The sequence below is a fragment of the Mobula birostris genome, chromosome 1 (genome assembly GCF_030028105.1).
Source record: "Mobula birostris isolate sMobBir1 chromosome 1, sMobBir1.hap1, whole genome shotgun sequence".
NCBI lineage: Eukaryota > Metazoa > Chordata > Chondrichthyes > Myliobatiformes > Myliobatidae > Mobula > Mobula birostris.
In genome coordinates this window covers 146,544,205-146,570,311 of record NC_092370.1, presented here as the reverse complement: position 1 = coordinate 146,570,311, position 26,107 = coordinate 146,544,205, and the positions used below count along the sequence as shown (strand labels likewise).

The following is a 26,107-nucleotide window of genomic DNA, read 5'->3' as shown; positions in this document are numbered from 1 at the left end:
ATGAAGCCACACTCAGGTTGGAGGAACAACACCTTATATTCCGTCTGGGTAGCCTCCAACCTGATGGCATGAACATCGACTTTTCTAACTTCCGCTAATGCCCCACCTCCCCGTTGTACCCCATCTATTATTTATTTATATACACACATTCTTTCTCTCACTCTCCTTTTCCTCCCTCTGTCCCTCTGACTATACCCCTTGCCCATCCTCTGGTTCCCCCCCCCACTTGTCTTTCTCCCCGGACCTCCTGTCCCATGATCCTCTCATATCCCTTTTGCCAATCACCTGTCCAGCTCTTGGCTCCATCCCTCCCCCTCCTGTCTTCTCCTATCATTTTGGATCTCCCCCTCCCACTTTCAAATCTCTTACTAACTCTTCCTTCAGTTAGTTCTGATGAAGGGTCTCGGCCTGAAACGTCGACTGTACCTCTTCCTGGAGATGCTGCCTGGCCTGCTGCGTTCACCAGCAACTTTGATGTGTGTTGCTTGAATTTCCAGCATCTGCAGAATTCCTGTTGTTTACTCTATGTACTAATTGGTTGCATTTCTCACTGTTTATAACAGGACACTGACTGACCTGAGTAGGCAGCTTCAGGAGTGATTGCAGACTGCTAAACATCTCGCAAAGTGTCCAGAGCAAATATTCTCACCGCAAAGTCTTTCCAATATTGGGTTGTTGGTGTTGTTGGGGTGGGGAAGACATAATATCTACAGAAAAAAAAGCTTTCACCTATACACGAGGAAATCTGCAAATGCAGGAATTTCAAGTAACACACATAAAAGTTGCTGGTGAACGCAGCAAGCCAGGCAGCATCTCTAGGAACAGGTACCTCTTAGAGGGACCTAGGGGGACTTCCTGTCTTCTCCTATCATTTTGGATCTCCCCTTTTCCTCCCACTTTCAAATCTCTTACTAACTCTTCCTTCAGTTAGTCCTGACGAAGGGTCTCGGCCCGAAACGTCGACTGTACCTCTTCCAAGAGATGCTGCCTGGCCTGCTGTGTTCACCAGCAACTATTATGTGTGTAGCTTTCACCTATACTGTGATTCCAGTGAGAAACTGGTGATGCCTTGGGCAGTGGGATTTGACAACAATGTTGTCTTCCCCTGGTGCATTAACCGCACTTATTGATCAAAAAGGTTCCTCATTAATAAGCAGGACACATTCATCAATAAGGGGAGTTCTCAGTCTGTCATTTAATTATATGTATACCATTAAACAAGGCAACATTTCTCCAACCAAGTGAGTGAAGTTCTGTAGTACAGAGAACACAGTAACTTAGGAAAGTAAGGATACAATCTACAGATGGATTATGCATGAATAAGCAAAATAAACTGCATAAATTAAATTGTGTAAGGTAAACAATAGATTAATCGATGATGCTTCAAATGTGATATTCTAACCTAATAACGGTGGTGGAGGAGGATACAATAGGGTCTTTTAAGAGACTCCCGGACAGGTACATAGAAAAATAGAGGGCTATGGGTAACCCTAGCTAATTTCTAAGGTAAGGACATGTTTGGCACAGCTTTGTGGGCCGAAGGCCTGTATTGTGCTGTAGGCTTTCTATGTTTCTATGTGCAGATAGCTGTGAATCATCAGATGCCACTGTCTTTTCAAAATGTAACTCCATAACCTGCATCAGTTTGTGCTTACTCTGAAGTAGATGCCAATGGGTGAATAGATGTCATAGTAGTGTACTGCTGCTACACAATCTGGCTAACCAATCGCAGCAATTAGTACAGGAGGAAAAAGTGCATATGGACCTGAAGCCCAAAGAAGCTGTGGCTAATTGAGTGGGACCCCTTGGGAACCACACTGGTAATATTTTAGTGCATGATTCTCTGTTTAAATTGTCACAAAAGCTATTTTAAATGTCTCCGTGGCCAATTTCAGAATTTTTCGCAGCAGAACAAGAGAGTTGCAATGATGGTTTGGAACACGAAATTCTTAGGTTGAATGCATAAATCTTGAAAGAAGATGACTGTGAGTTAGAAATCGCAGTTTGAGAAACATAAGAATACAGGGTAGGAAGGTGTACATTTTTTTTCCAGTGCATAATGAAATGTGGATATTCCTGCAATTTAAATGGGAGGGCTCAAGTAACTGTTTTCACTTACATAAATTCTAAACTGCAAACTATTCTCTGCTGATTTCAGCAGCAGTTTAAGTAGCTGTTGATTAAATCATGAAATGGCCTACCTATCCCATGGAGATAGAACCAGTTTCACTCTATGGTATTACACCTACAGTATCAGGTAATCAGGAAATGTTTAAGGCAGCCATGGAGTAAGTAGCCTTGGGACAAAACATAAGTTCTTGCTGAACTTTGAAGAAATGTTACCGAGATAGACACAATTCTTCATTGATTTTCTCCAAGTTGTTCAGGTATGGCTTTGAATCAACTAATTACAAAGTAGTTTCAGAGGAAAATTTGAAACAGACTGGCCTGAACTACAGACAGGGATTGATTGATGCTTGGGAGCAAAAGGATACAAAAGGCTGTGGAAGGTTTTTTAAAAAGTTGTATCCAACAACTTCGATACTAAATGGTGAAGTTACTTTAAACTTTTCTTAAGAACGTCATCTGGAAATATTTAATAAAAGGCCACAAAAAGACAAAAGGACAATTTACAAAAAGCTTAGTCAAAGAAGCAGAGTAAGGAACAATCTAAAAGGAGCATGAGGTAAAAAGAAGGTAAACTTTAGGAAGAGAATTCTGGAGCTGTTGGCATGAAGCCGCAGCAGCAGATTGCCTGTTACACTGCTGGTATTTTGGGCAACAGTGAAGCTCCTCCATCTCTGCCGGTGTTCAGGGCTTCATCACGTCAGGAGCTTCCTCTCGGTTTGCAGTACTGTCAGTCATGCAGGTGGAGACTCGGAAATACCATCGCACTCAGATGTAGAAAGATTCTTCATTGCTGTTTCCATAACAATTTTGTTTTACCAATCAGGGTTGTTAGCCCTGAGCTGAAACCCCGAACCAGGATGACCGGTGAACCACTCTTAGTCTGGCCTCTACCCTTTGACCTGTTTGTAGTGGGTGTCCCTACCAAGAGCCACAGCATAAAGCCCTGACTCCAACCAACATACAGTAGCTCTCTGGGTCATTGAGGCATGCAAGCCTCCAAACCATGACAAGGTTGTGGTCCTCTTGGAGGATTAGCATGAAGAGAAGAGTTTTCATTTGGTTGTAGGTCTGGAAAAGGATACATAGATAGTGCCAACAGACAGTGAAAAGCTTGACTTACATACTATTCATACAGATCAAATCGTTATACAGTGCATTGAGGTAGTACACAGTAAAGCAATAGCATAATGCAGAATGAAGTGTAACAACTACAGAAATAGTAGTGCAGGTAGACAATAGATGAAAGATCATAATGTGGTAGGTTGTGAGTTCTTACCTTACCAGGGAACCATTCAATATTTTCAAAACAACAAGGTTGAATATTGATATTAAGATATTACATATGAAAATAATAAGAGCAAGGATAGGCCATCCAGCTCTTCATATCTGCTCCACCATTCTGTGTATTATAATTAGGAAAAGTCATTTAAAAGGGAAATAGTGTTTATTACAGTTGACCAGCAGACCAGATAAGGGAACCATGGTTGAATTTCCAAAAGACATTTAGTAAGGTGCTACATGACAGATAAATTAGTGTTCATGATTGATCTTATTAGTCTCCATTCCACTTCCTTGCTGAATCTTTTTTACATTTAACCTTCCTATAGTACAAAAATACATCTTAGCAGCCCTGAAATTATTTAATAGCTCAGATTCCATGCGTCTTTTCAGTAGTGAGCTCCAAAGATTAAAACCCTCTGAGAAAATAAAAATTCCTTCTCAATTTTTGGGAGTGATGCCAATGGGCAGAAATGGTCTGTGTAGACATGGTGAGCAGAAGGACTTGTTTTGGTGCTACACAACTCGGATTCTTTCTCTCTCTAATGTTCCTTCTGTTTTCTAATTTATGGCAATGTGGATACCATCATGTTTCCCCACACTACCATCCATTTGCTATCTTCTTGCCCACTCACTTAATCTGCCTGTGTCTATTTTTCATATCTTTTGGGACTTTCTGGTCCATTATTGTGACATCAGCAAATCTATCATAGAGTATGCTTGATCCTCTCATCTAAGTAATTAATAAAGATTATAAGTAATTGAGACTGCCAACGTAGATTTCTAAAATTTACCAATCCAGCCCTGATGAAGGGTCTTGGCCCAAAACATCACCTGTTTATTCGTCTCCCTGAATCAGGGATTCCCAATTTTTCCTATACCATAGACCTCTACCATTAACCGAGGGGTCCAAGGGCCCCAGATTGAGAACCCCTGCCATAGATGCTGCCTGACTGCTGAGTTCCTCCAGAACTTTATGTTTGTTACTCTGGCTCTCCGGCATCTGCAGAATCTTTAGTTTATATTATTGATCTATACTCACTGTTTCTGTCAGTTAACTAGTCCTCTATCCATGAAATACATTATCCTCAATCTTCCGAAGGGCCTGTACTGTGCTGTAATGTTTGATATTCCATGTTCATGTAGCACCTTACTAAATGTCTTTTGTAAATTTAACCATGGTTCCCTTATCTGGTCTGCCAGTCAACTGTAATAAACACTGTTTCTCTTTTTACTTAATTATATTATTTGATTACCAAGTGCTCTGTATGCGAGAGCTAACTGACATGCAGCACCTAATTCTTTCTATTCTTCCTTTTTTTGAATTACAATGTTGCCCTTACATTTTCCCAGTCTATTCGGATTATTCCAGGCACAGATTTGGAAGATCACAGCCAATGTACTGTATTCACTAACTCTGAATACAACTCTTTTAGAAGTCAGATTAGGGAATCTGTAATGCCAGTCCTGTTGATTTAGCTACTAAACTGACAGAGATAGAGTTCCCCTATGAGACTCCACATCTGGTTAATCATCCTTCATCATTTCTGCCAGCAGCAACAAGATTCCACCTCTAGCTGCGTCTCCTCCATCCCACCCTGTTCCATTTCTGCAGGGACCCCTCCTTCCGTGACTGCCTGGTCCACTCATCCCTTCCCACCTAACCCTGCCTGTAATCCTGCACTCTCAATCCGTAAATGCGGGAGGGGCAACAATTCTTCCTCCTTCTCCCTCACCATCAGCCGGCACCTAAGCAGCCCTTCCAGGTGAGCCAAAGATTCACATGCATCAGCTCCACGGCAACAGGACAAGTGCAGACTGGCAACTGATTTGCAGAGCTCCTGTGTTCCATCAGTAGTGGCTGCCCTGAACTCCAAGATGCATGCAACTTCACTTCCTTTTCTCATTCCCCACACTGACGTGGGCATCCTTGGCCTTCTTCACTGCTAAGGTGAGGCCCAACACAAACAGGAGGAACAACGTCTCATATTGCACTCAACACACATACAAGTTGCTGGTGAATGCAGCAGGCCAGGCAGCATCTCTAGGAAGAGGTACAGTTGACATTTCGGGCCGAGACCCTTCGTCAGATGCTGCCTGACTTGCTGCGTTCACCAGCAACTTTTATGTGTGTTGCTTGAAATTCCAGCATCTGCAGATTTCCTCATGTTTGTGTCTCATCTTGCACTGCCTAGTTTACAACTCAAAGGTATGAACATTGAATTTTTCCATTTCAGGTAACTATTGACTCCTTTGATTCCCTACCCCCTTCTCTTGATTGATCTCTGGTCCTCCTATTTATGTCTCTTTTTCTATACTCCTACCCCAAGCCATCCCCCACCCCCATTTTCATTGTCATCCCCTTCTTTAACCTGCTTCCATCTACTCCCTAACCAAGCAGTTTATCCACCAGGTCTCCCCCTTCCCACCCCCCACTCTTCCATCTGGTTCCATCTGCCCTTCACCTCTGCCCTAATGGTTCCCATTATCTCCTTCCTTTACGTATCATTCTCCAAGAATGCCTAAAAGTCTTTGTATTCCTTCTGGTCACAGTCCTAGCTGCCTTTATCTTCACCCTCCCCTCCTCATACCTGGCTCTTTCTGCCTTCTTATTTTCTGTCTGCCTCTGCCTATCATCTACATTCTTCTCTCTCCTACCTCCATTCCTCCCTCTCCCTCTACATTACTTGGTTCCATCTGCCCATGATACTTCATTCCTCTGCAGTTCACCAATCACCTATTCGCCCCAATCTCAACCCGTCCCCTCTCCTGTTTATTCTGACTCTTCACTCTCATTCCTGATGCAGGCTCGAAGCAAATGTTAATAATTCCTTTCTTTTCCCTCACGCCCATATCCTCCTCCCCCAGAAGCTACTTGACCCACTGCACTCCTCCAGCAGGTTGTTTGTTGCTCCAGATTACAGTCTCTTGCATCTCCTAACATCTTCTCTAGTGAAATGGCTTTCTCTGTTTTTGCTTCTAGAAGATCAGCTATTTTATACAGTACCGTGCAAATGGCTTAGGCACAGACATATAGCTAGAGTGCCTAAGACTTGTACACAATACTGTATTTGTCAACATGAAGCAGAGAGTGAGTTTATAAATCTGGTGAGAGCAAAGGATGTTGGGAATGGTGAGGGTGGAGTGTCGCAGGATGGGTGTAGCACATGTGGCAGAGAAGGAGTGCCAGGGACAGTGGGTGGCTGGGGTGCAGACACACCCAGCAATTGGAGACCAGGCAAGGTCATTTAATTTCAAACAATTGGTTTATTGGTCATTACAGAATGACTCTCTGGTGTTTCCTGCTCCCTCCCCTGTCCCTTTCTCTTTTCCCAACCATGATCCCCCTCTCCCTGCTCCCTTCCCACTCTAAGTCCACAATAGAGATCCGTATCAGAATCATTCACATATGTCATGAAATATATTTACTCTACAAAAGTCTGAGGCACCCTAGTTGTATATACAGAATGTGCCCTAGACTTGCGCACAGTTCTGTGTGTACATTTAATTTCTTCTACTATGATGACTAATACGAAGTATCTATCAACTCAAACTTATTCCCCATTATTGGTGGTCTGATCTCAGTTCATAGAGCACTAAAAATTAGAACATAGAACAGTGATGATGGTGCGTGACCTATATAAACCTACTCCATTATTAGTCTCATCCTCTTATCTCTGTCTTTCGATGATGTTGGAGGATGTTATCGAGGCTTTTTGCGTTACGAATTTGGACTTTTTTTCAGTTTTTGTTTTCTGTATTTTTACCTGTTCCCATTTTTTTGTGCAGGAGAGGGGGGTCTGGCAGTTAATGTTACTGCGATTTTTGGTTAGTTTTTTGTGTAGGAAGAGGCTGATGTTCTTGTCGTATTTTTGTTAGGTTTTTGTGTGGGGTGAGAGGGATTTCTGGGCCAGTGTTCTTGTTGTGTTTCGTGTGAGGGGAGGGGGTTAATGATGGTGTTGCCGTTCTTTTTTGTGCAGGAGAGGTGGGTTTGCTATATCTCCCTAAATTGATTTGCATGGTTTTTCTTTGTTTTGTGGCTATCTGGAGAAGAAGAATCTCAGAGTTGTATACTACATACCGTACATACTTTGATAATAAATGAACTTTGAACTTTTTAACTGTCTCTTAAATGTCCCTAATATAGCAACCTCTAATAGAATTCTTCAATCTGCACTATTGTTTTCTTTCAGAGGTACTTGATGAACCTCTCATGCATTGTTTTATATTCCATGCTAGTTTTGTGCATTTTCCCCACCCGATCACTGAGATATTATACCCTTCCAACTGCCCTCTCTCACTGTATTCATCTAGTGCTTCAGCCATTCACTGAAAGATCGGATGCGTACGTCTCTTCACACTTTCGCCTAAGCACTTTGTCCATCCAAAGCATCATCTCCCATTCCAGGGATATCTTAACATCTAGCTCACCACCCATTAAAAATAATGTGTGTGAATCCACTTGCTCCCCTATGCCATGCACAGAAATACCTAGCCCATCCATTTCCCTCTTACTAACAGGTCATTGTGCTCATCTAGCTGCCCGTATTTTCTGCAAAACAATGTGAGGGCAATCCTACCCTTTCATAGCAAAACTGTGGTCACACTCTCCATCGCTTCAATAAAGTGCTATTTGCACCAGGTTTTTTCTTAATCTTTTCCTTCTTCAACCTGGTAAATTCTTTGTCACTCCCTTCCTCTTCTTCTTCTCTTTTCCATTCATGCTGGTACTCTTCAGTCATCTTGTTGTTTGTGCTATCTGCCTGATTTCACTCCCCACCTCACATTTACCACCCCTCCCCACTACTTCTGGCAGATAACAATTTTCTTTTCCTCCCATACTTAAACAAGGTAGCTATGTATAATCCTTCTTCTTGCAACACACCCAAAATGCTGGAGAAGCTCAACAGGCCAAGCAACATCTGTAGAAAAACGTACAGTCAACCTTTCTGGCTGACACCCCAACCTGCCGAAGGGTATTAGCCCGAAATGTTGACTGTACTTTTTATCATAGATGCTGCCTGACCTGCTGCGTTCCTCCAGCATTTTGTGTGTATTGCTCAGATTTCCAGCGTCTACAGATTTTCTCTTATTTGTAACCCTCCTTCTTCCCTCGGGCAACTCCCAACTTCTCTGTCTTCCCTCCTTATTTTATGAAAAAATTAATTTTTGACTTCCCTCTGCTTACTATCAGCTATTTCTATCAACTTTATAAACATCTTCATTTCCACTTCTTTCTCCCACCCTATTTGTCTGCTGTCAGCTACGTACCTTGTTCAGTGCCACTTATTGCCAATCATTATCAATGGCAATCCCAATTTACACTGTACCATATCCACTTGTCAATTGCTTTTTCTTCTAATCCTTTTATTTATTTATTTATTTATTTATCAAGATGTAGCTCGGAATAAGCCCTTCGAGTTGCGCCACACCACTCAGGAACCCTCAATTTAACCCTAGTCTAATCACGGGACAATTTATACTGATCAATTAATCTACCGACCAGTAAATCTTTGGACTATGAGAGCAAACCGACGTGGTCAAAGGGAGAATGTACAAACTCCTTACAGACCGTGGCAGGAATTGTACCCCAGTCGCTGGTATATAAAGCTTTGTGCTGACCACTACACTACCATGGTGCAGCCCTGATCTCAGGTTTGTACTTCCGCCTCATTACTATTCACCTTCAGACCACCAGTTGTGGAAAGGCTGTGTGCTTTCTGAATTCTCATTTTCCGAAAGAAGTCACATTGATTGAAAACTAGAAGTTACAGTAATTATTTTTCTCTGAAGAGATTTATGGACAATGAGTAAATCATTAATCTGCATATGTAACCAGGATGTAGAAACCAATTGTCACAATCACTTTGCATTTGAAAAATAAATGATGAAGGGTTTTACATAGGTTTGTTTGCACATTGTTGAAAAGTAACAGACAGGCTTAATTAATTGGCCTGGGTTCTGATACAACAATGTCCTAATTCAGTCAGAGTGTTAGCATATCTTATTTGTCCTTATCTCTTCTGCCAGATTCTTGCAGTCATTTTAAATTTTAATCTGCAGGAGGAAAAAATGAATTGTAGGTAAAAGTGTTGTCATATTAGAAAATAAACACTGTAGTTACTTATCAAAGAGTCTAGTGTTTGCTTCTCTAATGAATAAGATAGTTTATACTGAATTCACTGTTCTGTTAAAAAAATCTATTAGGACTAGTTTTCTAAATCTTTAAGATCTATACAAAATAGATGGCAGAAAAATCTAGTTGTATATTTGCCCAGTTTGTAATTTTGTACTTTTTGTTAGAGACGTGTCTTGTTCTGATTTGCCAATTTCAGTTAAAAGAGTGTGAAGAATGACACCCTTGAATTATAGATGTGGAAAATCACCCAGAGTTTCAACTCTAGTATGTGCTGTTGAAAAGTATGTTGTACCTGTGATAGATAATAGCTCACTAGTATGCTCAAAACTCATGTCAGGTATTTTACCACCATTTACCATCCAGCCTCAAGCCTAAACCTTACCTATTTGCTGCACTAAAGAGACACCCAGAATCACATCCAACCTTATAGAGAAACAAAAAAATAAAAGATTGATGGGAAATAAATTGGAGGCTGAAGTAAAGATGGAAGGCTGTGAAAGTCTGATTGTGAAATATCTTCCGACCTTCTTATTCTCCTTGGTTTGTTGTGTATCTTCACTCCTTGTCAATTGCAAGGATTCTTGATGCTAAATACAAAAGGGAATAGCTATCAAAGAATAATTTGATTCACAAATAAAGAATTAATTAATTAACTGGTTTCCAACAAAGAATCCAAATCAATATGACAGGTAGGCATAATTTTGCTTCCTATGTTTCCATTTTATCCAAATCAATTAGCATCAATTTAACAAACCAGTTGCAATAACATGGTTTGCATTTAATTAGAATAAATATCAAATAATTTATTCTGTACATTGCAAATTATGTTTAATGAAATGGTATTTGGAGAGCCTGTTAAACAACATTATGGTAATGCATATTGGAGTATTTGGAGAAAGAAAATGTTTGCAGGTAACAGAAATCAAATGCAGATTTACAAAGCAATGCAGAAGCTCTACTCAAATGGTAACCAATGGAACTTGACATGTTTGCATCCACTGTCAAAATCCTGATGTAAGGTGATAATATTGCATTTCCTGTATCCAGTTCTGTTGCAGAACCTATCTGTATATTAAAATCATTCAGTTTAATTTATTTGTGCAAAACATTTAATGAAATTAAACATTTATGCTTTACGATGAATGTTACTGAATGCAGGGTCTCTACTCGAAAGGTTGACTTTCCTTTTGCTTCCACAGATGCTCTCTGACCTGCTGTTCCTCCAGTATCTTGTTATTTCTTGTCCTTTTTTTAAATTATATGTCTATTTTCCTTTTTAAGTCTATTGCCTACTGAATCTACTTCCATCATAATTTTTTTACCAGCATGACAAGGAATATCTTTAATAATAAATTATTTTGACAGATTGGAATATTGGCCATGCTATTGTCTGGTTTACAACTTAGAGTATTGTGTACCATTTTGATCATGTAACTTTTAGGGTGGATGTAAAGATATACAGATTGATTCCACAAATTTTAGTTGTATAGTTAAACTATCTGCTTGCTGCAAAGAAAGTTGGTAAAGATTTGATAAAGATACATATGATAGAGACTGATTGTGTTAATTTGTTTAAGCATTTTACTTGAAGTTTAAGTAGGATCTCTGTAGTTACATTTTGGAACATTTTACTTTAGATTTGTGGAAGCAAAATTAATTGAGGTTTTTTTAAAGGTAATTGGCTAAATACTTGGAGAAAATAATTTTCAGGTTCTGAGAGAAAGTGGAATGATCTTTAAGTGGGGGGCTGGGGGTTGGAAGGGCAATTAAGTCAGGTGTGATCAAATGGTGGGGAAGACTTGATGGGCTGAATGGCTTAATTCTGCTCCTAAATCTTATAATCATCATCTGGTAAAAATAATTTGGCTGATCAGATTCAAAAGATCTTAAAGCTTACTGATGGTAAAAGTGTAATAAAATTCCTCTGGTGGAATAAGAAATCCCTTATGGATGGATGAAGTGCTTTACACCTGTGCCCAAAATTTAATTCCAGGAAATCAGCTGTGTAGTGCCTACATTCTGCCACAGGAAAAGCAGCTTCTGAATTTCCAGAAATTATATAGAGTCAAAGGTCAAATACAAAAGAGAAACCAGCAGAAATGTCAAATTCACATTCACCAATTTCTCCCACGTGCCAAAGATGGTCACTGTAAAAATTGCCTCTAGTGTGGAAGAGTTGATGAAGATATGGAGAGAATATAACAGAATTATTGCAGGATTAGACGATTGGGTGCTCGGTAGTTGGCACAGAACTGGTAAGCAGATTTCAGTGGTTGATTCTATGATTTGTAAACAGCAATACAAAGTTGAGATTGCAGATAATTTCAGGCTTGTGAGGAGTTATTCCTGCTCCTAACTCGTATGTTTGAATGTAGGAATTCTAAAGACAGTAGTAGTTATGAAATTGGAGTTTAGAAGCATTACTTTACTTCTTCCATGTCCCAGTTTCAGCCTAGTTTGATTGTTCATATTCAAGTTTAATTGTAATTTACCCATACCCATGAATATAGCCAAATGAAACAGCGTTCCTCCAGGGCCAAGGTGCAAAGCACATTACCAACAGTCATATACAGCACACAGCACATACAGCAATATAATTATGATAGCAGTAAACATACTGTCACACAAACTATATACATAAATCCCTTAGTGTCGTGGCCAGTAGATTGATAGCGCACTATTCCTCACCATGCACTAATGCAGCTGGAGGTAAATGCAATCCAACTCATCTTCCACCAAGTAAACACTGACCAACTCAGCACAGGCTCTAGCTCTCTCCCACACTGACTCCGGTGTCTCCTTCCCTGGCCCGCGTGACAATCGACGCCACGCAACTCACACGGTGTCGGTTTCGTCAGTGAACTGGATTTGCAGTATTCTAAATTACCAATGTTTTACAGGATCTTGTGATCATGGGAAAAACATCCATGCACCATTTGCACCGTTTGTTGGACCCTCGATGCCTTCCTCCTTGGGTGTCTATAGTCGCTGGCAACATAGTGCGCAACAAGTCCAGCTCCACCGCCATCAAATAACCCGGCAGTGGGACAAACCTGCAGCACTTGATGTTCTCAATATCCAGCAGTGTCTTGCGATCGCACAAAAGGCGCAAGGAATGACCAGTTACACCTTTGTTTGGACCCAGAGAGGCCAGTGTGACTGAGTGCACCAGCCTGTTACTAAAAACCTATCAAAGTATCTCTGTGTGTTCTAATATCAACATATGCATCATGCTGCTTTAAGTTAATTTCCATTTTGAGAAATTTGTTAGTCTCTGTAAACTAAGCTGAAAATTCTAGATATGTCAAAAATAACCCTATTTCCTGCCCCATTCATCTGTATTTTGAAATGATTACTCTGATAACTGTTTTCTTTTTCTTGTCTGACTTCTATCAGTGGATCTTGTTCACTAGAAAGAGCCAGAGCCTATCACATTCGCATGGGGGGATTAATTAATTTCCCATGGAATAGCATTGAAAAAAAACTTGCATTGATACAGAACCATTCACATCCATAGGATATTTCATAGCATGTCAGAGTCTATCCGTTTGGGAGTGTGGTCACTGCTGCTTGCAAGTTTCATGCTAAAAGGGAACGACAATAGTAATTGATGATGTAAATTGGTAGTTGGAGAGAATATTCAGAGATTTATTCGGAGAGTGAGTATAGAGAGCTTGGTAGGAAGTTGAAAAGCAGGACCTCGAGGGTGGTAATCTCAGGATTGCTACCTGTGCTACATGCCAGTGAGGGTAGGATGCTCTAGAGGATGAACAAGTGGCTGAGGAACTGGTGTAGGGAGCAGGGTTTCAGATTTCAGGATAGTTGGGAACTCTTCTGGGGCAGGTGGGACCTGTACAAGAGAGACGGGTTACACTTGAACTACAGGGCGACCAATATCCTTTCAGGGAGGTTTGTTAATGCTATTGGGGGGGGGCTTTAAACTAGATTTGCAGGGGGATGGGAACCAGAGTGCCAGAGCTGACAGTGTGGCTGGAGTGAAAATAAATGATGTTAAAAGTTCAAGCAAATCCACTAATAGAAAGGTTGTGAGTGGTGGTAAAAATCTTCTGAGGTGTATATATTTCAATGCTAGGAGTATTGCGGGGAAGGCGGATGAGGTGAGGGCGTGGATTGACACATGGAATTATGATGTTGTAGCAATTAGTGAAACTTGGCTACAGGAGGGGCAGGACTGGCAGCTTAATATTCCGGGGTTCCGATGTTTCAGATGTGATCGAGGCAGAGGAATGAAAGATGGGGGAGTGGCATTGCTTGTTAGGGAAAATATTACAGCAGTGCTCAGGCAGGACAGATTAGAGGGCTTGTCTACTGAGTTCTTGTGGGTGGAGCTGAGAAACAGGAAAGGTATGGCCACATTAGTGGGATTGTATTACAGACCACCCAATAGTCAAAGAGAATTGGAAGTGCAAATCTGCAGAGAGATAGCAGGCAACTGCAGGAAACATAAAGTTGTGGTGGTAGGGGATTTTAATTTTCCATATATTGATTGGGACTCCCATACTGTTAGGGGTCTAGATGGTTTAGAGTTTGTAAAATGTGTTCAGGAAAGTTTTCTAAATCAATATATAGAGGGACCAACTAGAGGGGATGCAATATTGGATCTCCTGTTAGGAAACGAGTTAGGACAAGTGACAGAAGTCTGTGCAGGGGAGCACTTTGGTTCCAGTGATCATAACACCATTAGTTTCAACTTGATCATGGACGAGGATAGATCTGGTCCTAGGGTTGAGGTTCTGAACTGGAAGAAGGCCAAATTTGAAGAAACGAAAAAGGATCTAAAAAGCGTGGATTGGGACAGGTTGTTCTCTGGCAAGGATGTGATCGGTAGGTGGGAAGCCTTCAAAGCAGAAATTTTGAGAGGGCAGAATTTGTATGTTCCTGTCAGGATTAAAGGCAAGGTGAATAGGAATAAGGAACCTTGGTTCTCATGGGATATTGCAACTCTGATAAAGAAGAAGAGGGAGTTGTATGACGTGTATAGGAAGCAGGGAGTAAATAAGGTGCTTGAGGAGTATAAGAAGTGCAAGAAAATACTTAAGAAAGAAATCAGGAGGGCTAAAAGAAGACATGAGGTTGCCTTGGCAGTCAAAGTGAAGGATAATCCAAAGAGCTTTTACAGGTATATTAAGAGCAAAAGAATTGAAAGGGATAAAATTGGTCCTCTTGACAATCAGCGTGGTCGGCTATGTGCGGAACCAAAGGAAATGGGGGAGATCTTAAATAGGTTTTTTGCGTCTGTGTTTACTAAGGAAACTGGCATGAAGTCTATGGAATTAAGGGAAACAAGTAGTGAGATCATGGAAACTGTACAGATCGAAAAGGAGGAGGTCCTTGCTGTCTTGAGGAAAATTAAAGTGGATAAATCCCCGGGACCTGACAAGGTGTTCCCTCGGACCTTGAAGGAGACTAGTGTTGAAATTGCAGGGGCCCTGGCTGAAATCTTTAAAATGTCGCTGTCTACGGGTGAAGTGCCGGAGGATTGGAGAGTGGCTCATGTTGTTCCGTTGTTTAAAAAAGGATCGAAAAGTAATCCGGGAAATTATAGGCCAGTAAGTTTAACATCGGTAGTAGGTAAGTTATTGGAGGGAGTACTAAGAGACAGAATCTACAAGCATTTGGATAGACTGGGACTTATTAGGGAGAGTCAACATGGCTTTGTGCGTGGTAGGTCATGTTTGACTAATCTATTGGAGTTTTTCGAGGAGGTTACTAGGAAAGTGGATGAAGGGAAGGCAGCGGATATTGTCTACATGGACTTCAGTTAGACCTTTGACAAGGTCCCGCATGGGAGGTTAGTTAGGAAAATTCGGTCGCTAGGTATACATGGAGAGGTGGTAAATTGGATTAGACATTGGCTCGATGGAAGAAGCCAGAGAGTGGTGGTAGAGAATTGCTTCTCCGAGTGGAGGCCTGTGACTAGTGGTATGCCACAGGGATCAGTGCTGGGTCCATTGTTATTTGTCATCTATATCAATGATCTGGATGATAATGTGGTAAATTGGATCAGCAAGTTTGATGATGATACAAAGATTGGAGGTGTAGTAGACAGTGAGGAAGGTTTTCAGAGCCTGCAGAGGGACTTGAACTAGCTGGAAAAATGGGCTAAAAAATGGCAGATGGAGTTTAATACTGACAAGTGTGAGGTATTGCACGTTGGAAGGACAAACCAACGTAGAACATACAGGGTTAATGGTAAGGCACTGGAGAATGTAGTGGAACAGAGGGATCTGGGAATACAGATACAAAATTCCCTAAAAGTGGCGTCACAGGTAGATAGGGTCGTAAAGAGAGCTTTTGGTACATTGGCCTTTATTAATCAAAGTATTGAGTATAAGAGCTGGAATGTTATGATGAGGTTGTATAAGGCATTGGTGAGGCCGAATCTGGAGTATTGTGTTCAGTTTTGGTCACCAAATTACAGGAAGGATATAAGTAAGGTTGAAAGAGTGCAGAGGAGGTTTACAAGGATGTTGCCGGGACTTGAGAAACTCAGTTACAGAGAAAGGTTGAATAGGTTGGGACTTTATTCCCTGGAGCGTAGAAGAATGAGGGGAGATTTGATAGAGGTATATAAAATTATGATGGGTATAGATAGAGTGAATGCAAGCAGGCTTTTTCCACTGAGGCAAGGGGAGAAAAAAACCAGAGGACATGGGTTTAGGGTGAGGGGGGAAAAGTTTAAAGGGAACATTAGGGGGGGCTTCTTCACACAGAGAGTGGTGGGAGTATGGAATGAGCTGCCAGACGAGGTGGTAAATGCGGGTTCTTTTTTAACATTTAAGAATAAATTGGACAGATACATGGATGGGAGATGTATGGAGGGATATGGTCCGTGTGCAGGTCAGTGGGACTAGGCAGAAAATGGTTTGGCACAGCCAAGAAGGGCCAAAAGGCCTGTTTCTGTGCTGTAGTTTCTATGGTTTCTATTTATATATACCTGAAGAAGTTAGTTTTATTGTCTCAACTTAAAATATCACCAAAATCAAGCCCACACTGAGAGCAGAACTGCCCCGATCAGAATCACAGTTAAAATCAGATATTCTACTTGAGTGCATTTGAAACTGTTTTGTTCACGGACTTGATGGGCCAAATGGCCTAATTCTGCTCCTCTGTCTTATGGTCTTAATGAAAATCAATATAAGTGTGAGAGAATAGGAACATAGCTAGATTGGTTGGAAGAATGGTGTAATGTTTTACTTTTCTAATAGCAACAAATTTATCAAGATCTTCAAAGTTCAAATAAATACATTATCAAACTACGTACCGTATATCACCATATACTACCCAGAGGTTCATTTTCTTGTGGGCAATCACAGTAGAACAAAGAAATACAATCAACAACTACACACAAAGACTGACAAACAACCAATGTGTAAAAACAAAAAAAAAGATACTAATAATAATAAATAAATGGTAAATCTATAATATGGAATTGTAGAGTCCCTGCAAGTGAGTCCATAGACTATGGAATCAGTTCAGTGTTGGGAAGTTATCCACGCTGGTTCAGGAGCCTGAAGGTTGAAAGGTAATAACTGTTCTTGAACCTGGTGGTGTGGGACCTAAGGCTTCTGTACCTCCTTCCCGATGGCAGCAGCTGGAAGAGAGCTTGGCCTACATGTTATAATTAAAAATCAGATTGCTTTTGTAAGACATGAAACTTTCAGCCAAGCCTTAAAACTGTTTCCCTTTTCTTTTTGTCCAGGTGGGCAGCTTTGGTGCACAATGACAAAAATGCTTCTGGAAGGAGAGGAGCTGGTTGCATTTGCTGTGGAATTTGACTCAAGACTGCAAGCTGTCAGCCAAATGGCTATCACGGAGGGCATGTATCCAGCACGCCTCCTGGATACCATACAGCTGCTCCCTCAACAAGCAGCCATGGCATCCATTTTACCTACTGCAATCGTCAACAGTAAGATTCTATTTCGTACTCTCTGTTATTGCAGCTGACTTCTGGGCACATGTTAAAAACCAGAAAATAGTTTTAAACTATTAAAGATAAAATGTAGGGAGAAGAACAGTCTCAGGTCAAAAAAAGGATGATTTAAAATGGAATATTTATTTTTGTATTTTCACATTAAAATTATGGATAAGAAAACGTGTACTCTTGACCCAATAGTTTGGTAAAAGGCTCATGAATTTCCAGATTACGGAAAAATCAAATGGCTCATTCTTAGATGAACAAACTAACTGATGTTAGCTCTGTGTCGGTACCCAAACAAGAGTTATTTCCTTTGCCCTAACACTAAGCACTTGGGCAATAAAACTGAAAAACTTCAGCACAGATTGGCTTTAATATAATAACATAAGGCATGAATTAATGCTAATTAAACTGGCCTAAATCAATACAAATCACAAACCCCATCTGTTCTCCTATGTTAGAACAAGTTTATATTTGTGATTTTTCACCATTTATCTTGACGGATAACTCTGCAGGCATTCCTCACAGCAGCCAGGATTCCTCACAGGATATCCCTGCGCGGTTTTCTCAGGGTAATGTTTTAAGCCCAACCATCTTCATATGCTTCATCAGTGTCTTTCCTTCAGTCGTAAGGTTCAAAGTAGAGATGTTCCCTGATGATAACACAATGTTCAGCATCTTCACAGCTCCTCATAACATGAAGCAGCCCACATTCAAATTCAGCAAGTTACCCACAGTACCCCAGCCTGGCCTGACTGATGCCAAGTAACATTCAACATACAAATGCCTGGCAATATAATATCCAATAAGAGAAAACACAGCTATTATCCCTGATATTCTGTGGAACATTTGTAGAGCATAAAACATTATAGTACAGTACAGGCCCTTTGGCCCACAGTGTTCTGCTGACCTTTCAACCTACCCCAAGATCAATCTAGCACTTCCCTCCTACATAATCCTCCCTTTTTCAATCATCCATATGCCTATCTAAGGGCCTCTTAAACGTCCCTGTTGTATCTGCATCTATCACAATCCCTGGCAGTGCATTCCATACACTCACCACTCTGTGTGTAAAATAAACTTAATTCTGACGCCCTCCCCCCCCATACTTTCCTCCTATCATTTTAAAAATATGCCTCCTCATATTAGCCATTTCCGCCCTGGGACCTAGTCTCTGACTGTCCACAATCTATGCTTCTTATCATCTTGTACACCTCTCATCCTCCTTCGCTCCAAAGAGAAAAGCCCTACCTCACTCAATCTATCCTTTTGAGACATGCTCTCTAATTGAGGCAGCACCTTGGTAAATCTCCTCTGCACCCTCCCTAACACTTCCACATTCTTCCATCACTGAATCCCCAACTATCGATTGCCTGTTATCAGTGACTGGAAACTGAACTTGAGTAGACAATCTAGCAATAAGAGCAAGTCAGAGACAAGAATCCTGTGGTGAGTAACTCACCTCCTAATTCACCTCCAAAGCCTGTCCACTACCTACAAGACAATTCAGCAGTTTTGGCGATATTCCAGAAGCTCAATACCCTAGAACACAGCAGCCTGCCTGAAAGGCACTCCATCCACAGGCATTCACTCACCTGACAACCAAAGGAACATCCACAAGCATTCACTCACCCAACAACCAGCAGAACGTCCACAAGCATTCACTCACCCGACAACCAGCAGAACGTCCACAAGCATTCGCTCACCCAATGACCAGCAAGCAGAATGTCCACAAGCATTCAGTCACCCTATTACTGCAGAACATCTACAAGCATTCATTCACCCTACTACCAGCAAAAATGGCAGCAGATTGTACCATCTACAGAATGCACCGCAGTATCTGTTTGATGGCTCTGGGCCTGTACTCACTGGAATTTAGGAAAATGCGAGGGGGATCTCATTGAAACCTATCAAATATTGAAGTGCCTTGATAGATGGAGAGGATGCTTCCTATAGTGAGTGAGTCTAGGAGCACAGCCTCAGAATACAAAGAGATCCTTTTGGAACTGGGATGAGGTGAAATTTCATTAGGGTGGTGAATCTGTGGAATTTGTTGCCACAGACAGCTGTGGAGCCAGTCACTGGGTGTATTTAAAACAAAGATTGATAGGTTCTGGACTAGTCAGAGTGTCAAATGTTACAGGGAGAAGGTAAGAGAATGGGGTTGAAAGGGATAATATTTCAGCCATGATGAAATAACAGAATAGACTTGACTGGCTGAATGGCCTAAATCTGCTTCTGCATCTTATACTCTAACTCACCATAGACAGAATATTTGAAACTCATGGCCTCTACCAGCTCAAAGGATAAGGGCACAAAAGCATGGGCACACCACTTCCTGGAGGTCACCTTTGAAGCTATACACCATCCTGACTTGGAATGACTGTGTATCACCTTTCCTTTTCCATCGCTGGGTCAAAATGCTGCAACTCCCTCCCTGACAGCATTACGGATATCCCCACATGTCAAAAACTGCACCAATTCCAGAAGGCTGCAGCCACCTTCTCAAGGGCAGTTTTAGGGGTGGACAATTAAATGCCTGCAAAGCTCATGTCCCTTGAGTGAAAAGAAAAACCAAACACTTTGTTAGTTATGTATGTATGATAAGAATGTGTTATAGCTTATATGATTTTACAAACCTCTGCATTTTACCTTACAAAAAAGCACCTGACAAATAGAGCAGTTCTCGCAGAAAATAATGCAAAGCAGAAAGGTGTAATTCTCTTTATGATCAAAATTCTCTGTAGGCATTTTTGTGCAATTTTCATCATAGTCATATAGCGCATATATAGCCCTTTGGCCCATCTAGTTTGTGCTGAACCATTAATCTGCCTAGTCCCATCAACCTGCACCCAGACCGTAGCCCTCCATACCCCTCTCATCCATGAACCTATCCAAATTTCTCTGAAGTGTTGAAATTGACCCCACCACCCGTGACTTGTGCTGGCAATTCATTCCACGCTCTCACCACCCGCTCAGTGAAGAAGTTTCCCCTCATGTCCTGCTTAAATATTTCACCTTTCACCCTTAACCCATAACCTCTCGTTGTAGTCTCACCCGAACTCAGTGGAAAAAACCTGCTTGCATTTAGCCTATCTATAATTTTCAAATCTTTCTTTATTCTTTTGGGTTCTATGAAATAAAGTCCTAAACTATTCAACCTTTACCTATAACTCAGATCCTCAAGTCCTGGCAACAAACATCCTTGTAAATTTTCTCTGCATTCTTTCAATCTTATTTACATCCTTCTTGTAGGTAGATGACCAAAACTACACACAATATTCCAAATTAGGCCTCACCAATGTCTTATACAATTTCCACATACATCCCAACTTCTGTACTCAATACATTGATTTATGAAGGCCAATTTGCCAAAAGCATGCTTTACAACCCTATCTACCTGTGATGTCACTTTCAAGGAATTATGGATCTGTATTCCCAGATCCCTTTGTTCTACCACACTCCTCAGTGCCCTATCACTCAGTGTAAGACCTACCCTGGTTGGTCTTCCTAAAGTGCAACACCTCACACTTGTCAGCATTGAATTCCATCTGCCATTTCTCAGCCTATTTTTCCTGCTGGTTCAAATCCCACTGCAAGTTTTGATCATCTTCCTCACTATCCACTATACCCTCAATCTTGATGTTGTTCGCAAATTTGCTGATCGAGTTTAACACATTATCATCCAGGTCATTGATATAGATGACAAACAACAGTGGACCCAGCACTGATCCCTGTGGCACACCCACAAGTCACAGTCTTCCAGTCAGAGAGGCAACCCTCCACTGCCACTCTGTGGCTTCTTCCAAATGTCCACTGTCTAATCCGATTTACTACCTCATCTTGAATGCCAAGCGATAGAAACTTCTTAACAGACTTCCCATGCGGGACCTTGTCAAAGGCCTTACTAAAGTCCATGTAGACATATCCACTACCTTGCCTTTATCAACATTCCTGGTAACTTTCTCAAAAAACTGGTTAGGCATGACCTACCACACACAAAGCCATACTGACTATCCCTAATCAGTCCCAACTATCCCTACTCAGTCCCAGGCTATTCCCTAATCAGTCCCCGACTGTCACTGATCGGTCCCCTGTCTGTCCCTGATCGGTCCCCTATCTGTCCCTGATCAGTTCCCTGTCTGTCCCTAATCAGTCCCCGACTGTCCTTGATCAGTCTCCTGTCAGTCCCTAATCAGTCCCCGACTGTCCCTGATCGGTCCCCTGTCTGTCCCTGATCGGTCCCCTATCTGTCCCTGATCAGTTCCCTGTCTGTCCCTAATCAGTCCCCGACTGTCCCTGATCAGTCCCCTGTCTGTCCCTAATCAGTCCCCGACTGTCCCTGATCGGTCCCCTGTCTGTCCCTGATCAGTCCCCGACTGTCCCTGATCGGTCCCCTGTCTGTCCCTGATCAGTCCCCGACTGTCCAAGTACTCATATATCCTGTCCACTTAAATACCTTCCAATTACTTTCCCACTACTAATGTCAGGCTCACTGACATGACTATGATTTCCTGGCTTATTCTTAGAGCCTTTCTTAAATAACAGAACAACATTAGCTATCGTCCAATCCTCTGACTTATCACCCATGGCTAATGATGTTTTAAATATCTCTACTAGAGCCCCTTCAATTTCGGTACTCATCTCCCACAGGGTCCAAAGGCACATCTTGTCACACTCCGGAGATTTATCCACCCTAATTTCCCTTCAGACAGCAAACTCCTCCTCCTCTGTAAGCTGTATAGGGTCCATGAGCTCGCTGCTGCTTTGCCTCATTTCTATAGAATTTATGTCCATCTCTGGAATAAATATACAAACATTGTAGATGCAAAAAAGTCCACTTAAACCTCCTCCATCTCAATTGGCTCTTTACATAGATCACCATTCTGATCTTCCAGAGGACCAATTTACATAGAAACATAGACACTTACAGCACATTATAGGCTCTTCGGCCCACAATGTTATGCCGACCATGTAACCTACTCTAGAAGCTGCCTAGAATTTCCCTATCGCATAGCCCTCTATTTTGCTAAGCTCCATGTACTTATCCAAGAGTCTCTTATAAGACCCTATTGTAGTCGCCTCCACCACCTTCGCTGGCAGTACATTCCACACACTCATCACTCTTTGTGTGAATTTATTCATTGTTATCCTTTTGCTCTTAATATATCTGTAGAAGCCCTTAGGATTCTCCTTGTCTGCTAGAGCAACTTTATGCCTTCTTTTAACCCTCCTGATTTTCTTCCTAAGTGTTCTCTTGCATTTCTTATACTCTTCATTTGTTCCTACCTGCATGTTCTTTTTCTTCACCTAGGCCTCAATTTCTCTCAAGAACTAACATTCCATAAAGCCCTTGCCTTCTACTCCAACAGGAACAGACAAACTCTGTACTCTCAAAACTTCACTTTTGAAGGCCTCCCATTTACAAAGAACACCTTTTACAGAAAACAACCTCTCCCAATCCACACTTGACAGATTCTTTCTGAGACCATCAAAATTAGCCTTTCTCCAATTTAGAATCTCAGTCCGACGACCAGAGCTATCTTTTTCCATTATTACATTATAGATCACTAGATGCAAAGTGTTCACCTGTACAAACTTCTGTCACCTCCCAATAGGAGATCTCGTATCACCCTCTCTCTAGTTGGGACTTCTATGCACCGATTAAGGAAATGTTCCTGAACGCATTTGACAAACTCTTTCCTATCCAATAGAGAGCTAGAAGATTATAAGGCTAGCAGGAAGGAGCTCAAGAAAGAAATTAGGAGAGCCAGAAGGGGCCATGAGAAGGCCTTGACGGACAGGATTAAGGGAAAGCCCAAGGGATTTTACAAGTATGTGAAGAGCAAGAGGATAAGATGTGAGAGAATAGGAGCAATCAAGTGTGACAGTGGAAAAGTGTGTATGGAACTGGAGGAGATAGCAGAGGTACTTAATGAGTACTTTGCTTCAGTATTCACTACGAAAAAGGATCTTGGAAATAGTAGGGTTGACTTACAGTGGACTGAAAAGCTTGAGCATGTAGATATTAAGAAAGAGGATATGTAGGAGCTTTTGGAAAGCATCAAGTTGGATAAGTCACCAGGACTAGACAAGATGTACCCCAGGGTACTATGGGAGGTGATGGAGGAGATTGCTGAGCCTCTGGCAATGATCTTTCCATCATCATTGGGGACGGAAGAGGTTCCGGAGGATTGGAGGGTTGCGGATGTTGTTCCCTTATTCAAGAACGGGATTAGATATAGCCCAGGAAATTATAGACCGGTGAGTCTTACTTCGGTGGTTGGTAAGTTGATGGAAAAGAGCCTCAGGGGCAGGATATATGAACATTTGGAGAAACATAACATGATTTGGAATAGTCAACATGGCTTTGTCAAAGGCAGGTCATGCCTTATGAGCCTGATTGAATTTTTTGAGGATGTGACTAAACACGTTGATGATGGTAGAGCAGTAGATGTAGTGTATATAGATTTCAGCAAGGCATTTGACAAGATATCCCATACAAGGCTTATTGAGAAATAAGGAGGCATGGGATCCAAGGGGAAATTGCTTTGTGGATCCAGAACTGGCTTGCCCAAAGAAGGCAAAGAATGGTTGTAAACGGGTCATATTCTGCATGGAGAATGGAAGAGTGCGTGGAATGGGCTGCTGGCGACGGTGGTGAAGGCAGATACGATAGGATCTTTTAAGAGACTCCTGGACAGGTATATAGAGCTCAGAAAAATAGAAGGCTATGGGTAACCCTAGTTAATGTCTCAGGTAAGGACATGTTCAGCACAGCTTTGTGGGCTGAAGGGCCTGTATTGTGCTGTAGGTTTTCTGTGTTTCTATAAAGTCTCACTAGATGAGCTCTCCAGTCTGTCCTGACTGAGCACTACTGTGACATTTTCCCAGAATAGTAATGTCATCCCTCCCCCTTTAATCCCTTCTGCTCTGTCACTTTTAAAACAACAGCAGATCTGGAATGTTCAGCTGCCAATCCTGTCCCTCCTGCAACTAAGTCTCACTAATGGCTACAACGCCATAATTCCGTGTGCTGATCAATGCCCTCAGCTCGCCCGTTGTTTCTACAGTAGTTACCTTGAAAAATACGCAACTCAGAACCTTGCACAACCTTTTCATTGCTCACTTTGCATGTAGGTTTAACAACATCTATCTCCACAACGACTCCACTATCTGTTCTGGTGCTCTTGTTCCCAGTCCCTGCAACTCTAAACACCCCCCACCCCCGTGGAGTACTAGCAAGTTTCCCCACTGGGATACTAGTCTCCCTCCAGTTCAGGTATAAACCATCCCTTCTGTACCATCCCTTCTATGGAAGAGAGCCCAATGATCCAAAAATATGAAGCACTCCCTCCTGCCCCAACTCCTTAGCCATGTGCTATCTGTATGATCTTCTTATTTCTGGCCTCAGTAGCACGTGGCATGGGTAGCAATTCTGAGATCACAACCTTGGAGGTCCTGTCCTTTAACTTAGCGCCTAACTCCCTGAACTCATTTTGCAGGACTTTGTCACCCTTCTTACCCGTGTCATTGACCAACATGGACCACAACCTCTGGCTGCTCACCTTTCCATTTAAGAATACTATGGACACCAACTGAGATATTCCTCACTCTGGCACAAGCTATCTGGTAATCTCATTCACATTCACAGAACCTCCTTTCTGTTCCCCTAACCAATGAAACCCTTATCACTATATCTTGTCTCTTCTTCCACTCCCCCCACCCCTTCTGAGCCACAGATCCAGTCTCAGTATCAGAGACCTGTTCGTTATGGCTTCTCCCTGTTAGGTCGCTCCCCCTCCCCCCAACAGTATCTACATAAAGTGGTACATTTTACCTTTCCCTTTCCTGAGAGTCACCCAGGTACTTGCCTCCTGCATCTTAGAAACATTGAAGAAAACCTACAGCATGATATAGGCCCTTCGGTCCACAAAACTGTACCAAACATGTCCTTACCTGAGAAATTATCTAGGGTTACCTATAGCCCTCTATTTTTCTATGCTCCATGTACCTGTCCAGGAGTCTCTTAAGAGACCCTATCGTATCTGCCTTCACCACCATCATTGGCAGCCCATTCCACGCACTCATCACTGCATAAAAAAACTTACCCTTGATACCTCCTCTGTACCTACTTCCAAGCACCTTAAACTGTGCCTTCTCATGCTAGCTATTTCAGCCCTGGAAAAAAGCCTGACTATCCACACAATCAATGCCTCTCATCATCTTATACACCTCTACCAGGTCACCTCTCATCCTCCATTGCTCCAAGGAAAAAAGGCCGAGTTCACTCAACCTATTCTCAAAGGACTTGCTCGCCAATCCAGGCAACATCCTTGTAAATCTCCTCTGCACTCTTTCTATGGTTTCCACATCCTTCCTATAGTGATGTGACCAGAAATGAACACAGTACTCCAAGTGGGGTCTGACCCGGGTCCTATATAGCTGCAACATTACCTCTCGGCTCCTAAACTCAATCCCACGATTGATGAAGGCCAATGCACCGTATGCCTTCTTAACCACAGAGTCAACCTGCACAGCAGCCTTGAGTGTCCTATGGACTCGGATCCCAAGATCCCTCTGATCCTCCACACTGTCAGTAGTCTTACCATTAATACTAT

At 41.9% G+C, this 26,107-nt stretch overlaps 1 protein-coding gene across 5 annotated transcripts in view; it reads left to right on the top strand.

Moving 5' to 3' along the window:
- The window catches only part of zfpm2a (zinc finger protein, FOG family member 2a), a 1,013,454-nt gene that overhangs the window by 961,830 nt on the left and 25,517 nt on the right, over window positions 1-26,107 (top strand). For all 5 annotated transcript variants that reach the window (XM_072263394.1, XM_072263386.1, XM_072263377.1 and 2 more), the window contains one exon: window positions 17,271-17,477. In XM_072263394.1, the coding sequence (XP_072119495.1) occupies window positions 17,271-17,477 (207 nt within the window). The remainder of the gene's footprint in view (window positions 1-17,270; window positions 17,478-26,107) is intronic.